The following is a 21,798-nucleotide window of genomic DNA, read 5'->3' as shown; positions in this document are numbered from 1 at the left end:
GATGCTTCTTGGGTGGCACATGAGTTTGTCTTATTTGCACAGGGAGAGTGAGATTGTGAGATCACCTGAGATATTCTCTGGGCCTGTTGCCACACACATAGCAGATACTAAAAAATGTTTTTTGAATAAACAGTAACTAGTCATTACCACTTGTTGAGGAATTAATTTGCCAAGTAGCTTATTAGTTAATCTTTATGCTATGGCTAATATGTGTCAACTTGGCTAGGGGCATATATAGGTTCCCAGACATTTTGTCAAACAGTTTTATATTTTTCTCAAGCACTTTCCTTTCTTTTCTTTTCTTTTTTTTTTTTTTTTTTTTTTTTTTTTTTTTTTTTTTGCAGTACTGGGGATGGGACCCAGGGGCATTCTACCTCCGAGCTATACACCTAACCATATTTTTTATTCTTTATTTTAAAACAAGGTCTCACTGAGTTGCAAAGGGCTTACTAAGTAGCTCAGGCTGGCCAAGAACAGTGATCCTCCAGTCTCAGCCTTCCGAAGGCTGGGGTTACAAGCATGAGCCACCATGTCCGGCTGCACTTTCTCATTTTTATGTGAAGATTTTTTTTAATGAGATAAACATTTCAATCAATAGACTTTGGGCAAAGCAGAGAACCCTCCACTATGTGGGTGAACCTCAGCTTGTCAGAAAAAGAGGGCCCACCCCAAGCAGAAAGGAACTCAGCCAGTGGACACCTTTGAACTCAAACCTTAGCTCTTCCCAGATCTCTGCCTACCACCTACTCTATGAATTTTGGGTTTTCCAGCCTCCACAAGGGGGTGAGCCAACTCCTTAAAATAAGTCTCCCTTCCTCCCTCCTTCCATCTTGTTGGTTCTTTTTCTCTAGAGAACCCTGGCTAGTAAAACATCTGTTATCTGGCTGTATGGTTTGGATTGGAATGTCCCCTAGACTTTGTGTCAATCATGTTGGAGGAGGGCCTTGACTGCTGAAGAGAACCCTGGGGGTGGTCTTGAGGACATTGTATATGTCTCTCTCCTCCCTTGCTCTCTCTCTCTCTGCTTCTTGCCTCCATAGTATGAAAGCAGAGTCCCTCTGCTCATCCTCTCTCTCTTCTCCTGGCCTCCATGATGTGAGGGCAGAATCCCGCTGCTCACCCTCTCTCTCTGCTCCCACTGCCATGCCCTGAGCTCTGCAGACTTCATCTGGCCTACCATGGACTGAAACCTCTGACTCTTTAGAGCTGTGAGCAAATAAATCTTCCCTCCTCTAAGTTGTGTGTCAGGTATTTGCGGTCACAGCAGTGAGAATGCTGACCGAACTGAACATTACCCATTTGTGCCCACTTTATAGGGGAGGAAATTGAAAATTTGAGGTGTTCAACACCATGCCCAAGGGTTCACATCTTCTGAGAGCTGGGACCAGGATTCTAGAGCAAGTTTTCTCTAGCCACAACACAGTTCAGTTTCCTATGTACTACCTTATTAATAAGAACTTGACAACCTACCCATGACCTAGACTGCACTTCCTACAAAGTATTCCTCCTTTTCAGTGATTCACAAACTCCTTGGCATCTAACAATACATGAGAACCATCAGCGGTAAGTACCTGTCATCCAGGTGACACACAAAGTGTCTCCAAGCAGAACACTGTGTCACAGCTTTTCACTTTACATGGACTTTGCTTGGAATATTCAGGACCCCTATAAAATTCTCTGTAAAGTTAAAATGCCCCCCATTTTATCATTTTCATAAACATGGTAAGCACCACGAGAGAGAAATAGACAAGCACTGCTTTAAAATTAACCACTTTGAGCCGGCGTGTTGGCGCACGCTTGTAATCCCAGTATTCGGGAGGCTGAGACAGGAGGATCGCAGTTTGTAGCCAGCCTCAGCTACTTAGTGAGGCCTCTTCAACTTAGTGAGACCCTATTTCAAAATAATGAATAAAAAATTGGGCGGTGAGTGTAACTCAGAGGTAGATTGGCCCTGGTTTCCATCCCCAGTACCACACACACACACACACACACACACACACACACACACACCACTTTGCTGAACATACAATGATAACCCCTTCCCCAGCTCAATACAATTAAAATAGAGAACATGAACAGCACATGTGGATCCCCGAGCTGCCTAATGATGTCTTTTGCTGGAGGCTAAAGTCCCCTGGTAAGGTCTAAACTTCAAAAGTGGCCTCAAACTGGAACCTTTTCATAGGAGAAGTCAGCAGTAAATATTGACCTAGGGATCAATTATTTCTGTTTAAGTTACAGACTGCTCCAATTAGAGAGAGCAGACAGGTCACATTTGATAAAGACAGCTGCTCTTAGGCAGAAGTGTCACCTCCGTAGCCATAGAAAGATACCACCTCCCTGGTTCTGAGTAGAAACAATTCTCAGGATGGAGGTGAGGGTGATGAGGATATTGATTATGTTTGCTCTTGGGATGGACTACTGGTCTTGCTCAGGTAAGAAGCACAGTGAAGGACCACCTGCCCTTAGTGACACTTGGCCATTCTGGTGCATCTGGTCTCACTGTGGCCCCTGTGCTTGTGTGCCCAGGCTTTCCGGTGTATGACTATGACCCTTCCTCCCTGCGGGAAGCCCTCAGTGCCTCCGTGGCTAAAGTGAACTCCCAGGCCTTGAGTCCCTATCTGTTCCGGGCCTTCCGAAGTTCATTAAAAAGAGTAAGTGCATGGTCTTCTTCACACTTCCTTGTGCTTCCTGTCTTTTCTTTGGTCAGTTTGTCGGAAGGACTCGTCTTTAATTTTCTGGTTTAGAAAAATAAGAGCTAGTCATCTCTTTCATGATGATTATTTAAGATGGAGAAAGGATTTAATTACAAGGGTCAGAGCTACACTGGACGAGTGACTCTTGAGCTGGGTCCTCCCCTCTGACTCTTTCTTCTGTCATCTGCACCCTGCCTTGGACCTGAAGTCCTCAGGGCTCCTCTGGCAGTGTCTTATGAGGAACTTCTCCTTTATTGGACAGGAGCCTCTTTTCCAACTCAGCAAGTCTGCTCTGAATACTAACAGAAAATGAATTCTGTCTTTTGGACTTAAGAAATCCACCTTCTTTTGGAAATTTGAAACATTGTGTTTCCTGATAGCCTGGAGAACTAATGCCAGAGTCTTGGGTTTCTAATGACTAAGTCTGTGAAAGGCAAGGGAAAAAAATGTAGAAAGGCCCTTCAGAGGAAACAAGAAGCAGACAGGAGTCACCTCCCTTCCTCCTGTCCCCCAGGTAATGTCACTGCCTAGTGACCATCCTAATGGGGCTCATTGGGAGGTAGGAACAGAAAAACCCTCAAGAAAATGTAGGTTAAGGTGAGAGGCAGGGGATTTCTTAAAGTGCCATGTCATAGGAATAAAGACTACCCAGCCAGGCTGCACAGAAACAGAAATGGAGACATGGCCAGGCATTCTGGATGTAGCTGCTTCCTGGCAGAGGTCTGATGCCCATCGCTGGCTCCTCAGCTTACATTTGTTAATCTGTAATGCATGTGGTTCTTGGGTTCCCAACCCCAACCTCCAAATACAACATGTTCATCTTGACCTTCTCTTCAGGAACTGGTTTAGTTCCTCTTGTCCAAATTCTGAGCCAATTTACTGAATCACCTAGGTTGCCTTATCTGATTGGGTCACAGGCCATGAAGACCAGGGATAGGCTTCAGGTGAGTGCCCATTCTAGCACCTGGTCATGGTCAGAGTGGGACTAGTTAGACCCGGACAGTGTGATGTGAAAGTCCCACAAAGCAGTTGTGACCATCTGCCCAACCAGCAATTGAGCTGCTTCTGGAAGAGCACTGGGTCAGGATGGAGAATTCTCTTCCTTAAACACTACTTGTGTTGGCCTCCAAAGGCCAGCTCTTGTTGGTAACAGGATTGTGGAATTTCTGTCTTCCTGCCAAGTTTGCAGATAAATAATTTAAATTTACTTGTGATTTAGCTGTTGCTCATATGTGGTTTGGATATGAAATGTCCCCAAGAAAAGTTCATGTAGTGGCAATGCAAAAATGCTCAGAGATGAAATAATTGTTTTTTTTTTTTTTTTGGTGGTACTGGGGTTCCTGGAAGCCCTTCTACCTCCGGGCTACTCTCCCAGACCTATTTTTACATTTTTATTTGGAAACAGGGTCTCCTAAGCCAGCGCGCGCGGCTGGCTTCGAACCTGCGCGATCCTCCTGTCTCTGCCTCCCAAGCGCGGGGATTACAAGCGTGCGCCACCACGCCCGGCTGAGATGAAATAATTGAATCAGAATCAGAGCTCTAATCTTGTCTGTAGATAAACTCACTGAGAGATTAATAACTTGAATGGACTCACTGGGTGATAACTGAAGGGACCCGGGGCATGGTTGGAGGAAGTGCATCACTGAGGAATGGCCTTTGGAACTGTATCTGTCCTTGGTCCTTCCTCTCTCTCTGTTTCTCATCTGTCATGAGCTACATAGCTTCCTTCTGCCACTCCCTGCTGCCATGATGTTTCTGCCTTGGAGCCAGTCAACTGTGGACTGAACCTCTGAAATTGTGAGCTCAGATAAAATTTTTCCCTATCTAAGTTGTGCTTGTCAGGTCAGTGACAAAAAAATAAAATAAAAGCTAACTAAAAGCAGCTCACTACAGAAAAAAGTTAGTAGTTAAATAAATGGATAAGAGCATGAGAATAGATCCTCAGAAAACGAATCAGGAATACCATGGGAATCTTGTCCCTAGAGGGGAGTTAATGTGAGGCATAGCTACCCAGGGCACATTCTGAAATTGTGCCATCTTGGTGTAGTCAACAGACTCAAACTCAGATGTGCACCTAAAGATAAACACACATAGGAGTGATGTGTGTGGTCCTCACAGGTACATAAACATACATGCTTCAAGTATGCCACTCGTCCACTGTTACCGACTGGCTCAGTCCTGTGGGGGCAAGTCCACTCGCGACCGGGAGCCTCAGAAAGATGGAACAAAAGGCAGGTGGTGTCCTGCAGAAACTTATCTGCAGCGATTCCTTTCCCTCTATGAATTCTCTAAGTTTTTGGGTACGACGCTTGGGAAAGAAATCTGAGGTGGACAAAGGCTTCTTGAGCCAATGACACTTTATTACAAAAACTCCAAGAAATTTATACCTTTCACCAGTAAAGTTAATAGTAAGAGGAGAGGGAGGTGGGTGTAATCATTGTGAAGTAATAATGAATGACATGTAAACAAAGGTAATAAAACTAGTCCTTCAGCTGGCTGTTGATCTTCGAGAGACTCCTGACTCCTGATTCTTTTCCAAGGTCTTTGCAGATAAGCAGTCCCAGGGGGCCACTTCCCAAAATAAACAAGCATGGCCAAGGCTTGGGGATTTCTTGGGGAATCTTCTTTGGCTTTCTTGGAACTTTCCATCTTTTGGGCTCAGTTCATATAGCAAGTGTGGGGAGACGTGGTGATTCAGGTGGATGTGATAAAGTTTCTCCAGGTGTTGGCATTTTTTATCTCCTAAATCTGAAAGCTTAAGCAAACTCACAACACAGTTTTGCAGACAAAATACCACAAACAACACCACAAAGTTCTTGGTTTTAATTGTCAGATATATTTCCTTAACTGCTGAACACTCTTCTATAGACAATAAGCCTATTAAAAGTCTAACCATCTTTAATAATCCATTTCTCTGTCACAAACCCTCTGCAACCTGCTTCTAACTTTCTAATTCCTTTCTTTCCCAGTTGGGACTTTCTTATAAGCTCTTCTTCATGCAAAAATGCTTTTCTTACTCTTACACGGTATTTCCTTTCCTTCATACATATATATTTAGAATGTCTGTCCTTTATTTTGTCATATTCATTAACCATGCGATCAGCCTCTCTGTCTTCAGGAATATTTACACTGGGCGTAAAAGTCACCAATCTTTCTCCTTGAGTCTATTGTATTTGGGCAACTAAGTTGTTTATCAACTAAATTGCTTTAAGGTCACACACAAGGTTTTTATCTTCTCTGTCTCTAGGCAGGATCTCAAGGGTAAACAAAGTTTCCTTAAACTGAACTACCTTACCTGAGTTAATAGCTTAACCTAAGTTAGTGATAGTGAGGGTCAGAGACCCTTTGTAATTGCTGCAGCTGGAATGCTTATCACAGCATCTGAATTCTGGCCAGTTTTTATTATTATTGAGCAGAGCCAAGGACGTTTATTTCCACGGACTCAGTTTCTATTTATAGTCCTAATTTCACATCACTGGAGCAATTCGTGTAGAAAGTTAAAGGAAATATTAATAGTCATGAAGGGTAAAAGTGGGGGATATTTTGGCCAGAGACGATACCTCTTTCTCGGGGCGTTCTGCCAATAACTATGTGGAGTGGGGTCTCAACACATAGATGCCGAGGCAGTCCACCTGGGAGTCTGCCGGTTCTTGCCTCTCAGCCCTTTCTGATCATTCAATAGACCAGACTACATTCATCATGCCCCACCCTTGGAAGCTCCTTTTCCCCTCGCATTTATTTCTCCTTGTGCTATTTCTTTGATCTTTTCTGGTGCTATTTCTTTCCAGTACTGTTGCATGGGATCTCAAGTTACTGACTCTTGGACTCCTGCGTTAGAAAGGGTGCGAAAGGGGGAAGGATGTAGCGTCAACATAGATGGTTTCCTTGCTCCAGCTGTGACAACAGCTTCACCCAGTGTTTCCTCAGAGGGCACACGTGGACACAGGCTCAGATTATTGGGGAGAGAGGAGAAGCAGGTGGAGAGGGAGGGGAGGGGCTTGAATTTCATACAGCAGTGAATGCTATGAGGAGAATCAACAGGTTGATGGTGGATGCATCTAGGCAGGGGCAGCAGTCTGATGGTGGGAGTCTCCACTGAAACTCTGCACTGAGCTGAAGCTCACTACAGTGACAGGAAGTTTGAGCTGTGGGAAGACCTGCGAAGAGGGCCGGAGAGCGCTATGTGGAGCTGGTGGGAGAGACCCAAGGATAAAAGGACCTAAGAGAGAATCTGTTTGGAGCCGTGTGGCCAGGGAGAGAGAGAGAGAGGTGGGAATAGAGCGAGGTTGAAGAGCTAGGCAGGAGCTGGGCCATGATTTTGAAGAGTTCAGGCACTGGGCGGCCATGGGGAGGTTTTGCGTGGAGAAGACATTGCGTTCGTAGCTTGCGCTCTATCTTAGCAGAGGCTAATGAATAAGAGAATACCATAGACTGGGGACTTGGGAACAACAGCAAGGGATTTCTCACAGCTCTAGAGGCTGCGAGCCCCAAATCAGTGATTGGTGAGGATCATCTTACAGGTTGCAGGTGGCTAACTGCTCCCAGATATCCTCGCATGGTAGGAAGGGAGCTAAGTCATTTCTCTGGGCCCAAGGGGACTTGCTTTATTGCAATCCACTCAGATGGTAACTAATCCAGTCCCGTGGGAGTGAGGACTCACTCAAGGCTACAGAAATTAATCCCATCTCATAAGAGAGGTATTCATTTATTCATGAAGACTCTTCCCAAGTATCTCTCACTAAGCCCCAGCACTGCTGTTTTGAGAAATTACAATCCCAGCATAGGAATGTTGGGGGGCACACTCCAATGATGGCCCCAATAATAGAAGCTGTTTGTCAAGTGGGGTAGGGGGATAGGAGGGGTGGAGTGGATATATTCAGGATGCATTTGGAGGCATATTAAGTTTTGGGTCCTTAGTTCAATTATGGGTTTTTTTTTTGTCCATTTTAACCTTTTTTTATGGTGGTACTAGGGTTCCTAGAAGCCCTTCTACCTCTGGGCTACATTCTCAGACCTATTTTTATACTATTTTATTTGGAAACAGGATCTCTTAAGCCAGCGCAGCTGGCTTTGAACCTACTCCTGTCTCCGCCTTCCAAGCGTGGGGATTACAAACATGCGCCACCATGCCCGGCTCCATTTTTACCTTTTATCTTCTTTGCATTTCTTATCTTTCTAATTACTCTTGGCCAGCTACTTCTGATCTTTATTTTTTGTCCATTACTAAGTTTTTCATTTTAAAAATCTAATGATCATTGTATTAATCAGGGCTCTCCAGAGAACTGTGTTATGTGTGAGCTTGTGTGCATGTGTGTGTACACACAACTATTGCAATGGTTTGAATGTGTGTTCACCAAAGTTCATGTGTTGGACACTAAATGTACAGTGCAAGTGTTGAGAGAGGTGGTCAGGCCAGAAGGGCTCTGCCACTGGGAGTGGATTCATGCTATTGTCCTGGCAGTGGGCTCCTGATAAAGGGACTGGCTCCCTTCCCTGTCTCTTGTGTGAGCCGTTTTGCCGCGTGACGTCTCCCATCATGTTATGGTGAAGATCCTCAACAGATCTTGGATTTTCCAGGTTCTAAACTGTGAGAAAGGAATCCTACTCCCTGGTAAATTACCCAGTTTGGGATATTCTATAATAGCAGTACTAAAGGGACTAAGGGAAAACTGGCCCGAGGTGTGGGGCTACTGCTCTTTTAAATGCTGAAGATGTGGGATCTACTTGGCAATGGGGTGACAAGTAGAGGATTTGGAAGTGCAGCCAGGAAAAAGCCTAGGTTTCCATGAAGGGGGCATTCAAAGATTATGGTTGGGGGTCATAAGATAAGAACCGTCTTAGGGTCTACTTCAGTGATGATAGCCAGAGTGTTGGTTGTTGGTAGAGATACGGACAGCGAAACCCATTCTGATGAGATCTCAGACTGAAATGAAAAACAGAGTATCGGAGACTAGGGTGAAGGTCACCTTTGTCATACACTTGCAAAAAAAAAAAAAAAAACAAAAAACAAACTTGGCGGAATCATGTCCGTTTCCTAGAACTTTATGGACTGCCGAATTTCGGCGTGATGAATTAAGCTGGGCACGGTGGTGCTTCCTAGTACTTGTGAGTCTGATGCAGGAGGATCGCAGCCTCAGCAACTTAGCAAGTAAGACCCTGCCTCAAAATAAAATATTTAAAAGGCTCAGAGGTAGAATCCCTCCGGGTTGAATCCGCAGTTCAGGAGAGCAAGAGAGAAAGCAAGACAGAGGGGATGTCTGGCGAGAAACATCTAAGCACAAATCATCCAAGAGCTGTCTGGATTTTTTTTTGGCCAGTTAGAAAGTAAGATGAAAGAAGAGGGAAATGACTTAAAGAGAGGATTATAGTTAAAAGAGAAAGCCGGGCGTGGTGGCGCACGCTTGTCATCCCCGCGCTTGGGAGGCGGAGACAGGAGGATCGCGCAGGTTCGAAGCCAGCCGCTCTGGCTTAGGAGACCCTGTTTCCAAATAAAAAAGTATAAAAATAGGTCTGGGAGTGTAGCCCGGAGGTAGAAGGGTTTCCAGGAACCCCAGTACTACCGAGAGAGAGAGAGAGAGAGAGAGAGAGAGAGAGAGAGAGAGAGAGAGAGAGAAATATTTGAAAAACCCTCAGCCTGGTCACAGAAACAATAAAGAGGCATCTCAGGAGAGAAGAGGCAGGCTGTGGCCAAGTGACTATTTGCTAAAGTGGTTACCATAGATAGAAAGATGCCTCAGTTGGGTCTTTCTAGTAAACACCTCCCCATGGCTATAGAAAACTCTAAATTTTCTGACACATCTTTCCAGTATCTTGGGGAATGGTTCTTCCCTCTCCCTGGAACTCCAGTCATACAAGCCAGATTCCTCTCTGCCTCTGGGCGTTGGCTCTGATTTTCTCTCATATGACAGTCTCCCTCCATCTCTCAGGTCTCCGCTTAAGTTTTTCTTCTCCTGGAGGACTTTTTTCTGTCCATTTTTCTAACATAGCAACTCCCTCCCCTCCCCAACATGACCGCGTTGTCATTTTTCTTCAGAGTATTGCAGCTGTCTGGAACGATCTTGACGTCTCCCTTTTTTTTTAATGTGTTGACTGTGTGGTGCCCACTCTGGTCTCTACGCTGCAGGCTGTCTTCCCCGCTCTGCCTCTGGGTGGAGCACAGGATGAGTGCTCCATAAATCACAATACTGTGGCGTCATCAGAACTTCTCAGCTTGTTCAGGAAGTTTGCAGGGTCCCCTGGTTCCTCCCCTTGGTGGCGAGAGGTAGAAAATCCTATAAATTCAGTAAGTCAGAGCTGCTCCAGCAGGAGCCGGCAAGGATAACACTGTATACAGCAGAAATACACTTGTGGCTTAATTTCTTATTTCCAAAATTAAGAAATGATGAAGCATCATTTTAAGGAAATGATCCTTAAAACTCCACACAGTTCATTCTCATTATTTGGGATAGTTATGTTCAATAAAATTGCCCTAATAAGGATTTGAAAATACTGAGTCATTGTTCCTTCCTGTGAGTCTTGGGTTACGCTTTCATTAACTCACCAATATACAACCTTGTTTTTATGAGTTTCTCTTTAAAGATTTCTAATTTAATAAACACTGTAGATTCATTAACCTTGAAGTCATTGCTGATAGCACCATTAAATTCCCACCTAAACAAGGCTTGTCTAAGTCATGTGTTGTGTTTTCTCCATAAGGTAAGTCGTTGTCTCCTACCCTTACGAATACCGGGCAACTCTTCAGCGTGAGATTATCCACAAAAAGAAAAAGGAGAAAAAAAATCCATGGCACCAACGAGACCACAAAAAGCACACTGGTTTGCTTTATTCGAGCTGGGACGACAAGATTGCAGAGACTCCCTTATCCGATCTCAGTTGGGAACACGCACATTGGGAGACTCAAATGTTTTGTGGCCCTCTGTCCATGTCCACACACAAGTCCCGCAGACAGGGTGTTTGGAGTTGTAAATAGTGTAGAGAGTGGGCAAATTCACCAGTGCAGAGTCCACGAATATCGAGGGTCGTTATTCTCTGCAAACCTTTATCAGCAGCACTGGCCTTAGCGATGGGACGCCTAGACTCTGGCTTTACTTTTGTCCAGAGTATCGTGTGATGCAGGTAAAGCACTTTTTCTTGCTGGTCTTCAGAACGAGGGCACTGAGCTGGGCGACTGTGAAGGTGATTCATAACCGCCGGGTGGACAGTCTGACACTGTTTTCTCACGGGGCAGAGACGTGTGTGTAGCTCCATGGACTTCATAAACACGTCGACTGCAAGCTGACACTTTGTTCTTGTGAAGGTCAATGTCCTGGATGAGGACAACCTGATCATGAATTTAGAATTCAGCGTTCGAGAAACTACCTGCCCGAGAGATTTTGGAGAAGATGTGTCTACCTGTGCCTTCCAAAGGGGCCTCTATGTGGTAAGTGTGGTGGGAAAAGACTTGGACACAGAAACTAATGCAAGGAAGAGCTTCAGTTCACCCAGGCTCTGGAGCTGATTCGGAGTCACAGACAGAGCTGGGCTGCAGCCCGGCCGGCACTCAGCCACCTACCGACTGTGTTGTCTTGGCATTTGTGCGGTGTGTGCGGTGCTTGAGGATGTGAGCTTTTGAGCTGTGGAAGCTGTGGCCTGAGTGATTTTGGAAAATACTTCTATGCCTCAGTTTCCCACTCCTTAAAACAGGGATGAGGTGGGCGTTTTGGTGTACACCTGTAATCTCAGTGTAACGCTGAGACAGGAGGATCACAGGTTTGAGGCTAGTCTCTGCAACTTAGTGAGACTCTGTTTTAAAATAAAAAGAATAAATGCCTGGTGTGGTGGCACACACTTGTAAACTCAGCGCTTGGGAGGCAGAGACAGGAGGATCGCGCAGGTTCAAAGCCAGCCACGCTGGCTTAAGAGACCCTGTTTCCAAATAAAAATATAAAAATAGGTCTGGGAGTGTAGCCCAGAGGTAGAAGGTTTCTAGGAACCCTAGTACCACCAAAATAAATAAATAAATAGAATAAAAGGTTTGGGAATGTAGCTCTAGTACAGAATACCCCTGGGTTCAGTCCCCAGCACCAAAAAAAAAATAAATAAATAAAGTGATGAATTTGGATCATGCAAAGTAAATACAAAGAGGCCATTTGGAAAACCGAAATGTCTGTGAAGCTTTACTTTTTGAATCGTTTTCCCAGCCCTATGATATTGCCCAATCCAGTGCATCAAGACTAATTAGCCCCTTCCACAAGTCGCCGAGGCATGAGCCATTGTCTTGTCTCCCCAGCCCACGGCTGCCTGCAGAAGCACCGTGCAGATGTCAGCCCAGCAGGTGCAGGACGTGTGGGCTCACTGCCGCTGGTCCTCCGCATCCGAGTCTGACAGCAGCGAGGAGGTATGAGCTGAGGTTTGGCTCCTTTCAGGCAGTGCCTCATAGGGTCCCCGGGGTCCTTGAAGGGCGGACCAGCTGGGCCACCCCTGAGGGCTGGTTGGCCGAGCTCTGCTCCCAGGGCGCACTCTCACTTTTCATACCTCCGACTTCTTCTAGCCTGTTCTTAGCCCCTCTCTCTCTCCCCCTCCCTCTCCTCTACCTCTCTTAGATTGAGGACATGATTTTTAAAGTAACAGCAAATCTTCCAGGCTTTAGATCTAAGTTCAGTGCAATGAAGAGGAACACTTTTGTTGGGCCAGTGTTCAGAATTGTTTGTTTGTTCTTAGATGTGCAATTTACATGAGGATATTTAACCTTCATTTAACTCTCAGGAAATGCCAGTAGTGAAGACCACCTTGTAGGCTATGAAGGAAATTCAATAAATTGATGAATGAAACCCTCTGGGGTCTGGTATATACCAGGTGCTCAGAGAATGACATAATGGCCCCCCCATCATTGTATCAGAAGTGACTTGTGGAAATACTATAAAATGTATAATATAATTTTTCTGACTTGAAATGATGTTCCATATTTATTTATTAACTGTTTTTCTTACTAGACTATATATCTCAAAGGGCAGAGAAGGTTTGTTCTAGCCTAGGACAATATTTGACAGTAATCGTGCATACTTATTGAATGATTACAAGAAGCTTGGGGAAGAAAGGGTCAACAGTACAGTACGAAAAGGAAGCCTCTAGACTCTAACTACAGATAAAATCATTGCTGTTACATGTCTTGTTCATTCTGGAATAATATTCTTGAAAAGTTTAAAAAATTTTCTACCATTATATAACTATATCTGTATAACACATTTTCTATATCTTCTATTTTTATTGTTTTTAATTCTAAAGTGCAAATTACACTAGAGGAGTAGAAATTTTCAATTCCAAAAATTATACATAAAGGTAATGTCCCTTGCTACTAGCATAACCACACTGTACACCACACTGTAAGGACTTTGTGTGAAAGTCCATTTTAGAATGAGAAAGTAATGAAATTAGCGGCCGAGAAACTCAGTCGTGTGGGTTGGTCTTCTTGGGGCAAAGAGAAAAACCACTTGGATGCGCGTGACCTTACTGGTTGACCTCCTCCACGCAGGCAGCTCCTGTGGTTCGATTCCCAGGTCGTTTCTGAGCTTGCCGAGGAGCCAGGGCTGATGGATCGTCTTCTCTTGGTGGAGGGCGAGTGCCAAGGGCCTCCGTTTGTAGACTGTTTGTAGACAGCGTCGCATTCACACAGAAATGACCAGAACTGAGCACATCTTTCATAAGAATGTAGTTGAGGTTGATTTTGTGCTCACATGGGTGAGGAACTAGACAAGCATGGTGTTGGGCCTCACGGAGTTTACAGAATGGGGGGTCCATTGAGCAAGAACTACCCTGACTTCAGGCAAGCATTTGGGGTCGCATAGGGGGATGAGGATGACCGATGGAGGGCAGAGAAGGCCCGAGGCTGGCCTTCAAACCAAAAATCCGGGGGTGAGTCACGGTCAGAACAAAGAGTCACGGTGTGGAGGGCAGGGAGGAAAGGCTCTTTCAAGCCCACAGAAATCACATGGGGCTACCCTGAAACCTTTGGGTAGAAATGGACAGAAATCCATTAGGACTGGAATAAGCCAGCTCTGGGGCAGAAGGGCACAGGCAGGGCTGCAGGTGGACCTTAGGGGTCATGTCCCAGCAGGGTCCCAGCTTTCTCCTAATGAGCATGGGGAATCTTGGGGGGCTTTAGGTTAGGGTGGCAGTATTAGAAGAATGGGCTGGCATCAGATAAGAGTAAGAAAGAGCAGAGGTGAGAAGGTGGGCAGAGAGGTGAGAGAGAACGCTGACTGGGGCTTGGATTCAGCAGTAAATTCAGGGAGAAATGGATTCTAGCACATTCCATGACCATGAACAATTTGAAATTGCTTTTATATGGGTCTGCTTAATTTCACCCCTCTTCTGTCTTTGCTGGGGAGAGTCAGTGCTGGTTGTGCAACTCACATATCTGTTGCAGTGTTCTAATTGCCTGATGAAGCCCACTCTCTTTTCTTCTAAATTCAGGTTTTATATTCCAATGTTACATTATGTCAGCCCCCAGAACAAATCAAGTTTCAAAGTGAACTCACAGGTTTTTTGTTCCTAAAGATGAGGTGGTGGTCACAAAGAATTATGAGCAAATTCAAAAGAAAATGGTTCCACAAGTTAAAGAGCTCTGGAGTAGAAAAGTTTAAAAAGAAAGCAGATAGAGATTTAAAATAATTCCCAGAAACTCTAAAACGGATTTCTTTATTTTTTAACTTTTAATTGACAAGTAGTAGTAGATGTGCATGTTTATGGGGTACTATGTGATCTTTTGATCTATGTATATGCTTTAGAAATATTTCTTACACAAAGCAGAAACAATTAGCGAACAATCGTTAACCATTTTCAGAGCAATAGATGGGAACACCACAAACACAAAAGACAGTAAGTTGGGATGAATACAGCCGTGGAACAAACAAATCATTGAAAGTAGAAAATATAAGGAATAAAACTGAGCGTCAGAGTGTTGATAATAAAGATCATATGAAAAATTTATGCAGAAAGTAGGATTTTCGAAACGAGCAAGGCAATATCAAGGAAGATGGAAGCCATGAAAGATAAGGACCAAATCCCAATTGTGACTGACACAGACTCCATCGAGTGGGAAAACAGCCAGTAAGGATGAGAGACACTGTCCTGGAAACTCAAAGTCAAACTTCCCACCACGTCACTTCAACAAGAACAGTCACCGGAAGGAAGGAAATTGAGAAAATACGTTTTTAAATTTGCAAAACAAAAAAAATTCCTCTCCTTAACAAAAAAGGTATTTGAATTAAGGGAAATCTCCATTTGGGACCATTTTGGAGGAGAAGCACGGAGGTCAAGGTCTCTGCAGAGTGACCCTGGGCCTTCTGGCACCTTGGAGAGCGCCCGGGCGCCTGGTGGGTGAAGCTGGAGTCCTTTCCCAGCTCCCAGTGGAGAGCTCGGCTTTACAGAGATGCTTCCGATTCCGAAGAATGGGCAGTTTGTCCAGGGCCGAAACCAAGAGACCCCAAGACAATCCGAAAGAGAAACTGAGGGAGAAGGACAACAAGACTCTCAGCTAGGGAGAAGTAAATTCTTTACTGCTATAGAAATTCAGGAAGGAGTCCATTTCCTGCATCACATGCCCAGGAAGGAGGACGAGGAGGCGGCTTCATTGGTGACGACCATGTGCAGGAACCTTCAGCGCTGTGGGCGCCATGAGCTTCTCTTCTCCTCGCCCCCTTCCCCTTCCTGTCTTCTTTCCTTCCCTCCTCCTCCCCTTCCTTGCCCCTGCCCCCCACTCCATCTTGCTCTTACTGCAGAGGAGCTTTCTCCTTGCATCAGAAAGTCAAGCCAGAGGCAAATCCCTTGGACTGAGGAGGAAAGGGACACATTTATTTCCAGCTCCAGTTACAGAAATTTCTTGGCACTGCTCTCCTAAGTAGAAGTGGCGGCCTGCCTCCCTCCCTCCCTCCCTCCCTCCCTCCCTCCCTCCCTTCCTTCTTTCCTCCCTCTCTCCCTTCCTTCCTCCCTCCCTCCCTCCCTCCCTTCCTTCTTTCCTTCCTTCCTTTCTTCCTTCCTTCCTCCCTCCCTCCCTCCCTCCCTTCTTTCCTCCCTTCCTTCCTCCCTTCCTTCCTTCCTTCCTTCCTTCCTTCCTTCTTTCCTTTCTTCCTCCCTCCCTCCCTCCCTCCCTTCCTTCCTTCCTCCCTCCCTCCCTCCCTTCCTTCTTTCCTTCCTCCCTCCCTTCCTTCCTTCCTTCCTTCCTTCCTTCCTTCCTTCCTTCCTTCCTCCCTTCCTCCCTTCCTGTTACTCAGGGCTTCTCCCGTGCTAAGCAGGTGATCTGCGAGCTGCGCCGCCATCCCCTAACATGGGGTTTTGATAGCCCTCACTTTTAATGCTGGCATTATTGGAATACAATTCTCATACCATACAATTTGACTTTTTACTGTGTACAGGTTAGTGGGTTTTAGCAGGTTCACAAAGTTGTCAAACAGACACCATGATCTAAACTCAGAACTCTTTCACTATCCTGAAAAGAGGCTTCAGGCAGCCATTCTCTGCTCCACCTGAGCCATCCCCAGCAGCCGCTCACCTGCACTCTGGTCTGCCGACTTTTCCATTCCATTTGTGTTTCACATAAATGGAATCATACAACATCTGGTCTTTCGTAACTGGCTTAGTTTACTTTCCAAATTTTGGGGGGTTACATATGTTGTAAAATGTATAAATGCCTTTATATGTAGCATGTAAAGGAATGAAAGGTAACTTCATTACTTTTGTGTTGTTCAGTGATTCCCCGTTGTATAAATATGCCACATCTGATTCGCCGTTCATTAGCTGATCGACATTTGGGTTGTTTCTGTTTTTTGACTACGTGAATAATGACATTATGAACAGCCATGTTGCAGTCTTGTGAGGACATATGGTTTTAGTTCTGTTGAGAAGTAGTAGAATTGCTGAATCACATAATAACTTTTCTGGTTTTTTTTTTGTTTGTTTGTTTGTTTTGTTTTGTTTTGGGTACTGGGGATTGAACCAAACATTCTGCCTCTGAGCTACACCTGCAGCCCATTTTTTATTTTTTATTTGGAAACAGGGTCTCACTGAGTTGCACGGTACCTCACTAAGTAGCTGATTTGAATCAGGTCTCCCTAAATTGCTGAGGCTGACCTCAAGCCTTCGATCCCCCTGCCTTAGCCTCCCAAGTACTAAGATTACAGGCATGCACCACCATGCCTGGAGTACCCTGATTTTTTACTATTTTGTGAGCTTTCAGTGAAAACTACTCATGGACCTCTTATTCTACTGGAGATACTGTGGAAGCTTCACAAAGCAAAAACTCTAACATTCGACTTACTTTAGTCCAGTTGCAAATTTGTAAAACAAAGTTCTCTTTCTGGTCCAAAAGGTCTGAGAGTACAGTCTAAGTTACTGAGAGTGTTAGCGTCAGTGTAAACGTCATATAAGTTGGCCAGCCCCATGCGCGCTCTCAAATACATGGAGTTATGCATCATAATTTCATTAAAATGTGCTCTATACCAGAGTCCTCTAGATACTATTTACAGTTATTACAGTGCATTTTCTTTTGTTTTTTTTTTTTCTTTCATGTGCTGATACAAACTCATTCCTAAATTTCTTCAGGTAATTTTTGGGGACATTATGAGATCCTATAAATGGAGAAACAACTATCTACTTGGTAAGTTGAGATCTGTTCTCCTTAATGTCTTTTTGTCTTGATATAACTTTGTACTGAAGTTCTTCATCAGGGAGTCTTTTAAAACTAGAAACATATACATATATTAATATACACACACTCAGATAAGCATAGTAATCACAGAAAATGAGCACTTTGTTTCACGTTTGCTTCTATCATTAAGTAAATATCCTTTAGATATATATTACATATATGCATATATACATCTATACCTCTTTTTATCTATCTATCATCTGTCTATCTATCTATCTATCTATCTATCTATCTATCTATCTATCTAATCTTTTCTTTCTGTAGTGGGGATGGAACCCAGGGGCATTCTACCTCTAAGCCACACACACCCAGCCGTATTTTTTATTCTTTATTTTTATTTATTTTTTTTATTTTTATTTTTTTTTTTTTTTGGTGGTACTAGGAGTGGAACCTAGAGGCTTTCTACCTCCAGGCTATACTCCCAGACCTATTTTTCATTTTATTTGGAAACAGGGTCTCATTAAGTTGCTGAGAGCCTCACTAAGTAGCTGAGGCTGGCTTCGAACCTGTGCGATCCTCCTGTCTCAGCCTCCCAAGCGCGGGGGTTATAAGCATGCACCACCACGCCTGGCTTTTATTCTTTATTTTGGAACAGGGTCTCACTAAGTTGCAGAAGGCCTCACTTAGTAGCTGAGGCTGGCTTTGAAACTGCCATCCTCCTGTCTTAGCCTCCCAAGTACTGGGATTACAGGTGTGAGCACCACACCCTGCTACCTCTCTCTATATATTTTTTTCTTTTTCTTTTTTTTTTTTTTTTGCGGTACTGGGGATGGAACCCAGGGGCATTGTACCTCCAAGCTACACCCCCAGCCCTGGTTTTTAATCTTTTTTTTTATTTTTAAGATAGAGTCTCATTGAGTTGAGAAGGGCCTTGCTAAGTAGCTGAGGCTGTCACAAACCACGATCCTGATACTCTGGTCTCCGCCTCCCGAATGCTGGGATTACAAGTGTGCACCACCACACCCGGCCACCTCTTTATATTTTTACAAAACTTTTCTATATACAATTTCATTTGCATGTGATGTTCCTAAACCGGTAGGGCCCTAGAACTAGGCAGGACCAGTGTTGGACTTCCCCTTGAGAGGGTCCCAGGATCTGAACACACTGGTCCCTCCCTATGCTACATCTAAGCTGTAGGGCCCAGCTGCTCAGTGATGTGACCTGGGAGGATCAGTGCATAGCCTCACCTGATTGGCTGGCGTCTGTAAGCCTCTGTCACACGATTGGAGCTGACTGTCTCTCTGAGCTGCTCGGCTGGAGGAGGAAGAGGCCTGCCGTTCTTCCCTCTTGCCTGGCCTCTGTGTTGAAATGGGTTGGGTTAGTATTTTGTAATGGAGGAACCACCTGGATGTTTCTGATGATTTTTCCTGTTGGTGCCGATGGTGGCAAAACTCTTTGGTGATTTCCTGCTGCTTCTTTGTTTAAGAAATACATCTGTGACATCCCTAAACACTCCCGGAACATTCTAGAAATGGGTGAAGGATCCCTGTCTCATGACTGTTGCTGTATTACAGGTTTTGTCCCTGATGAACCCAGAAATGAACCATTCCATGACCGGTCTGTTGGTAAGTGCTCTCTTCCTTCTGTGAGACACGGCCTGGCCATTTTCTGGTCACTCAGCCTCCTGTGTCGGTGCACTCACACACAGTCCAGAGTGCACGAGACAGGAGCCAGTCCTTGGTCCCCTGATCTTGGAAGTGGCATTTCTCACAGAGACCAGCCGCAGCCCTGTGGGAGGGACTGCCCGAGCGCGTGAACGGCTTGGAGACTATTCTGCTGGGCAATATCTGGGCGTGGTGGCGCAGGCTTGTAATCCTAGATTTGGGAAGCTGAGACAGGAGGATCACAGTTCAAGGACAGCCTCAGAGACTACTTAGTGAGGCCCTTTGCAACTCAGTGAGACCCTGTTTCAAAATGAAAGGATAAAAATAGAGCTGGGGGTGTCGCTCAGAGGTAGAATGTCCCTGGGTTCAATCCTCAGTGCTGGAAAAAAATATATATATATGTGTGTGTTTATATGTTTTTTAAAAATATAAATAAAATAAATACATTTAAAATATAAATTTATATATTTATAAAAATAAATATTTATAAAATAAATATATTTAAAGTATATATAATATATATGTACATATGCCATCTATTATATGACTAGATGAAGGTGGCCACCCCATTCCTAGGTCTCAGAGGCCGCCCCCGGAGTGCCACGGATGCAGACATGCGGCCGTCTCCAAGGTGGCTTTGAACATGACAATTTAATTTAACTCAACAGATGTGTGTGACAAGCGTGGGGCAGATCCCCTGGGGGACGGAAAGGGAAATGTGGCAGTCCCCGCCCTGGAGGGCTTAAGCAGTGGCTGTAACAAATCGCAGGCAGCTGCTTAGTGGGAGAAATCAGCTCCAGGTCCTCTGCGACCCAGGACTGAGCACCTGACAGGAAGGCTGTGGCGGCGGCCTGGGGCTCTCCTGGCGGCGGGCTCGGGACTGGGGTGCTGGGCGCAGTCCTCCTCCTTGATTCCTACTCACCTGCTTCTGCTGTCTCTGATGGTCATGACTGACAGAGCCTGAGCCTCCCCTCTCCACCTTTAGAGCCCTACACAAGGCGTTTGCCTCCTGGAAGTAGACGGTACCCGAGCTACCCGCGCAGAGCAAGAGTAAATGGCCGATTTGAGTAACGGCTTTGAGGTAAGGATAATGGTTAGAAGGCGGGCATTCAGGAGTCGAGACGACCTGGGGTGGATGCTAGGAACTGCCCCCCGCGAGCCTCTGGGGCCTGCCACCGACCTCGCCCACCCCCACCGCCTCTCTCCTCCCGGGCTGCACCTCTGTGTCTTTGGTAGCACGCCATCACTGACATGATCAAGTCCTGCACTTCAAGAGCAGACAGCATAGCCGGGCGTGGTGGCGCACGCTTGTCATCCCAGCATTTGGGAGGCTGAGACTGGAGGATTGTGGTTCGAGGACAGCCTCAGCTACTCAGTGAGGCCCTCTGCAACTCAGGGAGACCCTGTTTCAAAATGAAGAATAAAAAATGGGGCTGAGGGTGTGGCTCGAAGGTAGAATGCCCCTGGGTTCCATCCCCCGTACTGCAATAAATAAATAAATAAATAAATAAATAAATAAATAAATAAGCTGATAGCAATGAACAAAGCAAGCAGCCCCTTCCTCCGAGCGGGGCCCAGCCTCCCAGCCGTGGCCCTCCCCCCCGGGCCTCCTTCCTGAAGTTCTAGTCTGTGGCCGCCGCCTGGGCCTACGGGCCGCCCTTCTCGATTTTCACAAGCTGGATTTTGGCTTCTTTCTTTGCATGTATAAGGTGAATATTAGTGAGCGTATTTAGCCCGACTCTCTCCCTACTCCATGCATCGTCACCGTGTCCTGGCCCCTGACTTCATCACTGATGTGTAAGGATCTGCAAATGTGTGTCTCTTGCTACACTCTGTAGCGGGGCGAGGCCCTTCTGTCAACTGCCTAGCTATCAGATGCCTTTGCTATGGGTCCCCCTCAGGCTCCTAGACTTCAGCCAGCTCCCTGCCAACCGCCTCTCTCTTATTATTATTATTTTTTTCTGTAGCGCTGGAGATTGAACCCAGGAGCACTGTCCAGTGAGCTACATCCCCAGTCCTTTTATTTTTTATTTTGAAGCAGGCTCTTACTAAGTTGCCCAGGAATCGCACCTTGGGGCGGAGAGTCCCAGCTGCCACCGTGAATGGCTCACAGGGGCCTTCAAGATGGATCGCTCTGCCCGGTCTCTAGCTCCATCTCTCCCAGGTCTGCCTGGCCCCTCAGCTCCCGTGGCCCGCCTGTGTGCAGCTCGCCCTGCCCTAGCCTCGCAGGACTACCCCCAGCAGTTCTGCCAATCCGTTCAGACCTCAGCTACACTATCCCTTCCCTTCGGAAGTCTACACCATAAGTCACCCGCACCAAAGCAGAGGGGCTTGTGCCCTTTTGGAGTCTGCAGAGCTCCATCCCCGGCACAATGATGGCTGTTCTCCCCTCTGCCCCTCAGGCTCCACAGACCCCAGAGCAGTACCATAGAGCTTCCTCCCCGGCGTCGCTGACCCCCAGCGCCTGGCACACAGCCTGGGACATGCAATACATCAGCTTCTGATAAATATTTTCTGACTGGAGGATGGAATCTTTTACTTTGGGCTCTTGAGGGTCTTCCGATCCCCCCCCCCCAACCACAAAAAGCAAGTCAAACATGACATTAATTTTTAACCACTCAAATGAGAAAGAAGTCAACTGACATTTTACAAAAATAAGAGGAAAATTCACCAGTGAGACCTTCTTGGATGAAAGATGCAAGTGGTGGAATTTCTTTTTAATCTAGGGCACCCTCTAAAAATCAAAACCGGCTTCATACTGAGATCAAGAAGCTGCTCATTATGAAGACGCAGATTTGTCATATCTCTCTTTTAT

The 21,798-nt window shown here is 45.6% G+C and overlaps 1 protein-coding gene across 1 annotated transcript; it reads left to right on the top strand.

Moving 5' to 3' along the window:
- Nucleotides 1–2,368: 2,368 nt before the first annotated feature.
- Nucleotides 2,369–20,054, top strand: SPP2 (secreted phosphoprotein 2; the record flags this gene model as incomplete). Its single annotated transcript, XM_080689294.1, has 7 exons — nucleotides 2,369–2,435; nucleotides 2,530–2,654; nucleotides 10,993–11,115; nucleotides 11,965–12,072; nucleotides 17,274–17,328; nucleotides 18,894–18,944; nucleotides 19,969–20,054. 7 exons carry the CDS (start codon nucleotides 2,369–2,371, stop codon nucleotides 20,052–20,054), a joined length of 615 nt encoding a protein of 204 aa, XP_080545420.1.
- Nucleotides 20,055–21,798: the final 1,744 nt, after the last annotated feature.

This window comes from Muscardinus avellanarius (genome assembly GCF_963383645.1).
Source record: "Muscardinus avellanarius genome assembly, chromosome: 2".
Lineage (NCBI taxonomy): Eukaryota > Metazoa > Chordata > Mammalia > Rodentia > Gliridae > Muscardinus > Muscardinus avellanarius.
This window is presented reverse-complemented; position numbering and strand designations above follow the sequence as displayed.